The sequence below is a fragment of the Xyrauchen texanus genome, chromosome 44 (assembly GCF_025860055.1).
Source record: "Xyrauchen texanus isolate HMW12.3.18 chromosome 44, RBS_HiC_50CHRs, whole genome shotgun sequence".
Taxonomy (NCBI): domain Eukaryota; kingdom Metazoa; phylum Chordata; class Actinopteri; order Cypriniformes; family Catostomidae; genus Xyrauchen; species Xyrauchen texanus.
Genome location: NC_068319.1, coordinates 28058919 through 28066441, shown reverse-complemented (window position 1 = coordinate 28066441; position 7523 = coordinate 28058919). Strand labels below are relative to the sequence as shown.

The 7523-nt window shown below is 37.8% G+C and overlaps 1 protein-coding gene across 6 annotated transcripts in view; it reads right to left on the bottom strand.

Moving 5' to 3' along the window:
- Positions 1-359: 359 nt before the first annotated feature.
- LOC127636708 (protein transport protein Sec31A-like) overlaps positions 360-7523 on the bottom strand; it is a 40395-nt gene continuing 33231 nt past the window's right edge. For 3 of the 6 annotated variants that reach the window (XM_052117386.1, XM_052117388.1, XM_052117392.1), the window contains 6 exons: positions 7153-7188; positions 6078-6136; positions 5741-5992; positions 2016-2135; positions 1606-1677; positions 360-619 (listed from right to left, as the gene is read on the bottom strand). In XM_052117386.1, the coding sequence (XP_051973346.1) occupies positions 440-619; positions 1606-1677; positions 2016-2135; positions 5741-5992; positions 6078-6136; positions 7153-7188 (719 nt within the window). In that variant the 3' untranslated portion in view covers positions 360-439. The remainder of the gene's footprint in view (positions 620-1605; positions 1678-2015; positions 2136-5740; positions 5993-6077; positions 6137-7152; positions 7189-7523) is intronic. The other 3 variants (XM_052117387.1, XM_052117390.1, XM_052117391.1) reach the window with 1 other exon arrangement.

Below are 7523 nucleotides of genomic sequence, written 5' to 3'. Positions count from 1 at the left end.
GAAAGATAAAACAAACTTCTACAGAATAATGCACAGTGTATTTAATGCAACTATGATCTCACTCAGACTACTCTTCACTTAAAAGCATAAAACATGCATTTTGTTTTACTATATTCATTTTTTCATTAAAAGACACTTATTTTATACAGAAATAAAATTGAAGGAAGGCCCTATTGCACTCAGCTCTGTCATGATTTCAAATATATACTAACAACATAAAATTACATGATGAAGAATCTAAAGACCAAAAAACTAAAAATGGCCCTATCATTGCCATATCACAGACATGTAAAGACTGGCAAAATATATGCACAACTGGTCCTTCCTTAATGATGGCTTGAGGATTTGTGAGAATACTGGTTTGTGTGTGTGTGTGTGTGTGTGTGTGTGTGTGTGTGTGTGTGTGTGTGTGTGTGTGCATTTGAGGCTTTTCTGGATATCAAACCCCCAGTTTGCTGGCCTGCGTTAGCACCACTTTCAGGACTGGCATGAAGGCTGAGGTCTCGCTGAAGTTGCTGTTGCTAACGATGTGCGTGTGGATGTTGAGTCCGTCGGTGTAGGAGCGGCACTCAATGCTGTGGGCCATATTATGAAGACCACCTACAATAGCTGGAGAAAGCTGGAGAAAAGAAACAAAGAACATTTTTTTTATGCATTTACATTTATGCATTTGGCAGACGCTTTTATCCAAAGCGACTTACAGTGCACTTATTACAGGGACAATCCCTCCAGAGCAACCTGGAGTTAAGTGCCTTGCTCAAGGACACAATGGTGGTGGCTGTGGGGCTCGAACCAGCATCCTTCTGATTACCAGATTACCAGTTATGTGCTTAGACCACTACGCCATCACTCCCAAATGAAGATTTTTAAGTTTGTGTCTTAAAGCGACAGTTCACCCAAAAATGAAAATTCTCATCATTTACTCACCCTCATGCCATCCCAGATTACTTTTTTCTGCTGAACCCAAATGAAGATTTTTTTAGAAGAATATTTCAGCTCTGTAGATGAATGGGTACCAAACTTTGAAGCTCCAAAAAAACACATAAAAGCAGCATAAAAGTAATCCATACAACACCAGTGGTTAAATCCATATCTTCAGAAGCGATATGAAAGGTGTGGGTGAGAAACAGATAAAATATTTATTTATTTATATAAAAAAAAAATGTTTTACTATAAATTATCCTCCCTGGCCAGTAGGCGGTGATGTGCATGAAGAATGTGAATCAGCAAAAATAAAAGAATAATCATTTGAAAGTGGCGATAGCAAAAAATTACTAACATATTGATCCGTTTCTCACCCACACTTATCATATTGCTTACAAAGATGTAGATTTAACCATTGGAGTCGTATGGATTACTTTTAAGCTGCTTTTATATGCTTTTTGGAACTTCAAATTTCTGGCCACCATTCACTTGCATACTTCTAAAAATCTTTGTGTTCTGCAGAAGAAAGAAAGTCCTTCAAATCTGGGATGGCATGAGGTTGAGAAAATGATGAGAATTTTTATTTTTAGGTGAACTGTCGCTTTAAGGTGCCACATGGTTTTGTAATAGTGTACATTGGGTGAAATGAAAATGTGCGTTAGTTAACAGTAAAATACTCACAGTTTGTTCTCTTAGCTTATCATAGAGGAACTCAAGCCTCTTATGTGCATCATCCAACTTCCTCTTTGTTTGCTGTTAGGACGATGGGAAAAATAAATCAATGTGGTCATTTGAAATGCAGGTGAATTTTAAATCAATTCTAAAATACTCTAGACTGAATTTTTTAAACATTTATCAACAAACAAACACTGCATAGAGATACATTTAGTCGTATGAAAACGAAAACTAGGATTGCACAAATTTGCACATTTTGGTCAACAGCAATGAAATTAACTTTTTTTACTTGAATGCTTTTCACACAAAGTTCAAATCTAGAATTAAATGTGCTTCAAGTATAACAGGACTCAAATCATTATAATACACAGTAGAAAAGGTTAATAGTAGCGATTCATTGGCTAGCATGTACACACCGGGTCTGAGGCTGCAGCCAAACACTTCTGGATCAGTCCCTCAAATGTGGTCTTCAGAACCATGTGCTCCTCAGGGATTGGCTTCTTAGTGATCTTCTCAGTGGGTATGGACTGAAGTGGCTGAGAGACAAAATAAAGTTTAGTATGCGTAAAACACAAAATAAAAGACCACTGATGGGACAAAAATTGTTGGTATGTATTTTATATAATACAATGATGTGAAAAAGTATTTGCACCTTCCTGATTTTTTCTATTCGTGTGTATTTTTCATACTAAATAGATTTAGATCTTCAAAACGAGATATGACATAAAAGGTAACACGAGTAAACAGAACTATTTTTCAAATCTGTAGTAAATAATTTTTATTTCAGCAAAACAAAAGTTATCCAACACCTATATCACCTAGGGTTGGGCGATGTCCCCTAAATTGGCAGTTGACGATGTTGACAGTAAAACATCGCGATGGACGATGATATCGTCGGTGGGGTGGGGGGGGGATTATATAATTTCATATAATTTTCAAAAATTATATGAAAAATTATTATTTCGTTATTTTACTAACCCAACTAATGACTCGTCGGCGCTTTATCAGTAGGTTGCACGACACGTGAAGCATTTTTTTTTTAGCTTTCACTTAAGAGTTGTGCACTTTTTATTTTAATATATCTCTTTACACAAATACTATTTTCCACTTAAAAACTATAAATTTCGTTATTTTACTCACTGATGAGCAAAAGGTCGAGGCAGAAATGACCATGTACCTGCAGGAAATGGCCATTGATGGGGAAGAGGACCCGCTGACTTGGTGGAAAACGAACGACAAAAGGTTTCCGTTCATGGCAAGATTAGCACGGCAATATCTGTGCATATGTGCTACCAGTACTCCATCAGAGCGGGTCTTCAGCACAGCGGGTAGTGTAGTTACTCCAATCCGCAGCTTATTAAAACCAGATAAAGTGAATATGTTGGTATTTCTGGCCAGAAACATCGAAATTTAAACATGGTCTATGGTGAAAGATATTAGACTTCTTTACGCATTTTTAGCCATCCGTTCTGGAGCTATTCGATTTTGCATATTATTTTTTAAGCGTTCATTTGTGTAGTTCATATGACCACTTTACAATATTTCAATAACATAATTTATTTTGTAGCCTGTGCTGAAGTTAATTGTGCTGCTAATTATAAGTGAAATGTTAATGCCGAGTTTCGGTCTGAGTGTTGTTCCCGTTTTCCTGTTCTTTATTTGTTGTTCTTCTATGTTTTAATAAATGTGTGTTATTCATATTCACCTTGTTTCTTTCATTTGATTTGACATTATGGATTTATGGCCAAGGAAATTTTTCTTTAAAAGTATTAACCAGACAAAAGTTATCTGACGTTCGCTGGTCTGGGTTTATCTTAAACTGCCGCTTCAGTGTATACAAGAGCTATGTGACAATGAGCAAGATTTTCTGAGACACTACAACTACTAATACAGGACCTTCTCAAAAAATTAGCATATTGTGATAAAGTTCATTATTTTCCATAATGTAATGATAAAAATTAAACTTTCATATATTTTAGATTCATTGCACACCAACTGAAATATTTCAGGTCTTTTATTGTTTTAATACTGATGATTTTGGCATACAGCTCATGAAAACCCAAAATTCCTATCTCAAAAAATTAGCATATTTCATCCGACCAATAAAAGAAGTGCTTTTAATACAAAAAAGTCAACCTTCAAATAATTATGTTCAGTTATGCACTCAATACTTGGTCGGGAATCCTTTTGCAGAAATGACTGCTTCAATGCGGCTTGGCATGGAGGCAATCAGCCTGTGGCACTGCTGAGGTGTTATGGAGGCCCAGGATGCTTCGATAGCGGCCTTAAGCTCATCCAGAGTGTTGGGTCTTGCATCTCTCAACTTTCTCTTCACAATATCCCACAGATTCTCTATGGGGTTCAGGTCAGGAGAGTTGGCAGGCCAATTGAGCACAGTAATACCATGGTCAGTAAACCATTTACCAGTGGTTTTGGCACTGTGAGCAGCTGCCAGGTCGTGCTGAAAAATGAAATCTTCATCTCCATAAAGCTTTTCAGCAGATGGAAGCATGAAGTGCTCCAAAATCTCCTGATAGCTAGCTGCATTGACCCTGCCCTTGATAAAACACAGTGGACCAACACCAGCAGCTGACATGGCACCCCAGACCATCACTGACTGTGGGTACTTGACACTGGACTTCAGGCATTTTGGCATTTCCTTCTCCCCAGTCTTCCTCCAGACTCTGGCACCTTGATTTCGAATGACATGCAAAATTTGCTTTCATCCGAAAAAAGTACTTTGGACCACTGAGCAACAGTCCAGTGCTGCTTCTCTGTAGCCCAGGTCAGGCGCTTCTGCCGCTGTTTCTGGTGCCTGTGCACAGTGGCTCTGGATGTTTCTACTACAGACTCAGTCCACTGCTTCCGCAGGTCCCCAAGGTCTGGAATCGGTCGCTTCTCCACAATCTTCCTCAGGGTCCGGTCACCTCTTCTCGTTGTGCAGCGTTTTTTGCCACACTTTTTCCTTCCCACAGACTTCCCACTGAGGTGCCTTGATACAGCACTCTGGGAACAGCCTATTTGTTCAGAAATTTCTTTGTGTCTTACCCTCTTGCTTGAGGGTGTCAATGATGGCCTTCTGGACAGCAGTCAGGTCGGCAGTCTTACCCATGATTGCGGTTTTGAGTAATGAAACAGGCTGGGAGTTTTTAAAAGCCTCAGGAATCTTTTGCAGGTGTTTAGAGTTAATTAGTTGATTCAGATGATTAGGTTAATAGCTCGTTTAGAGACCCTTTTCATGATATGCTAATTTTTTGAGATAGGAATTTTGGGTTTTCATGAGCTGTATGCCAAAATCATCAGTATTAAAACAATAAAAGACCTGAAATATTTCAGTTGGTGTGCAATGAATCTAAAATATAGGAAAGTTTAATTTTTATCATTACATTATGGAAAATAATGAACTTTATCACAATATGCTAATTTTTTGAGAAGCACCTGTAATTAATTAATAAAGGCTATTTTCTTGTAGCCTACAACATAACATATTTTAATCTAAATGTACAGTGTAAGACATGTAAAAAAAAGACAAGAAGCTAACAATGTCAAGATCAATATTTCACGGTATTTTCACAGACTAACACGTCACGTCTCTGGCATATACTACAGTATTTAAAATAGCATATATGCATTAGTTATATTCTCAATTTAATTTACAGAGCAATCCCTGCAAAGTTTTTAGGTTAACTACAGAAGAGACTAGGATTAGTGAGTCACACTAGCAAGACTCGCAAAAGGGGGCGTGGCATCACGATGGTGGCTCTACATCGTGATGTTGGTCAGCCATCACGATGGACGATGATATCGTCCATCGGCACAACCCTAATATCACCCATGTTAAAAACCAACTGCCCCCTTAAACGTATAAATTAGCTGGTTGTGCCACCTTTAGCAGCAACAACTGCAACCAAACGCTTCAGTTAACTTGAGAGCAACCTTTCACAACAATGTGGTGGAATTTTGGCCCACTCTTCAGTTCAGCCACACTGGAGGGTTTGAACATGAACATGGATAAATACTTTTCCAAAGCAAAATATTAACATTTATGAAAATATTAGGGCTGGGAATCGATTAAATTGCACAGTTTTCTTAAACCCCTCCTTTATAGAAAAAGTGATAAATCTGTTATGTAAATTGATACCTTAATGAAGTCTCCAATCGGTGCTCCAGGCGCACCTTCCATATGCACCTGAGGCAGGTGGGGATTTTGGGTTGGTGGCCCCAGTGACTGCTGATGGCTGGGATTAAAGTGGGTGGGGGCCACAGACTGATCTGGGACCTGATGTTGAGGGTGATGGGTCTGTGTACCAGGGGCCGCCAGGGACTGAGGGTCCCCTAGAGGTGTCATTATGGGTGCTGTGATGGGGGCTGGCGGAGTGTAGTTTTCTGGAATCTGGATCCCAAAACAGACACAGTTTTCTTGAAATCAGCGTAACTTCATGTACATATTAAGCAAGATGAATTTAAATGAAACTCACCTTCTTCTTCTTGTGTACTCTGTTAAGACTGGGGGGGTCATTCCATCCGTTTTGGGGTCCTGAAGCAGAACATGGAACACATCATCTCATTTATCTCTATAGAGGACACAGCACAGCCAAACCTACCTCTTATAGGCCAATACCAGATGGATATTAAAGGAATAGTTAACAAAAATGAATTCTGTCATCATTTACTTGTCCACATGTCTTTTTCCAACCAAAAGGGGCTTTTTTTTTCTTCTTCCACAGAACACGGGGAAATGTTCACGAATATTCACACTGCTCTTTTCCATACAATACAAGTGGATTGGGACTGAGGTTGTCGAAAATCTCATTTCTGTTGTTGTTCTTTCAAATATGCCATGTCAGGATGTGTTACACAAGGTTTGAAGTCAAAGACAAGAGAATCATTACCGAGATGCCTCTTGATGTGACATGATTCAATATATGCAGGCACAAATGAGATTTGAGAACTAGGGAGAAAGGGAAGATTTCAGAGAATAACAACATACATTTTGGTCTGTTTCTCACAAAAAAACAATGATATAGCTTCAAAAGACTTGTAATACAGTGCACAAGTCGCATGGACTGCTTTTATGGTGCTTTTTTGTACATTTTGGAGCTTAATTGCCTCGGTCACCATTCCCTTTTATTGTATGGAAAAGAGCAGCTTGAAGATTCTGTTTTGGAAGGTTTGGAATGACATGTTGGTGAGTAAATGATTCCAAAATCATTGCATTTATGGGTAAACTGACCACTTAACCATTTCACTCTGAAAATAAGTTGTTTACACTTGTCCTGGTGCATTACATCATACTGATTACCACAGCTAATACATCTGATGATTGCAGCGCTCTCAATCAAAAGTACTTTAGTACTTTTAGTAATTCTTAGAGATGAACATTTGTAAATATGAACATTTATGAAATGTTTTAATCATTGCGCAAAATCACTTCTAGTAAATGCTAGACTTAAATTGGTGCCTGATTGATTTTGGCAATTATTTATTAATAATTAAAGCGGGACAATTATGGTCCACAATATTAGATTGTTGTATCTCTTTGTATGAATTCACCTTCCAAAGACCAGGCTGTGTCTTGGTTTAATCCTCCTGTGAATAAATAATAGCAAGTTCTAGACAATTTCTGGTATGCATAATGACTACAGAACCAGACTGAACAATAAAAGCACCGAGAATATTAATATATATATAAATATACACACACTAATCATGATATCTTCATTTCTTTCTATTGATGAGATTATAATTTTTGCAGGGAAAAGTTTAGGAGTTATCATGTACACTTAATTATGGGTGGGCAATTTAAGTAAAAATGTGGTTGATTATGATATATATCACAATACACACGCTTTTATAGAAAGGTGTAAATTGCAACAAAACATTTTTATATATATTTTAATAACAAATATTATTTTCCTGCCCTA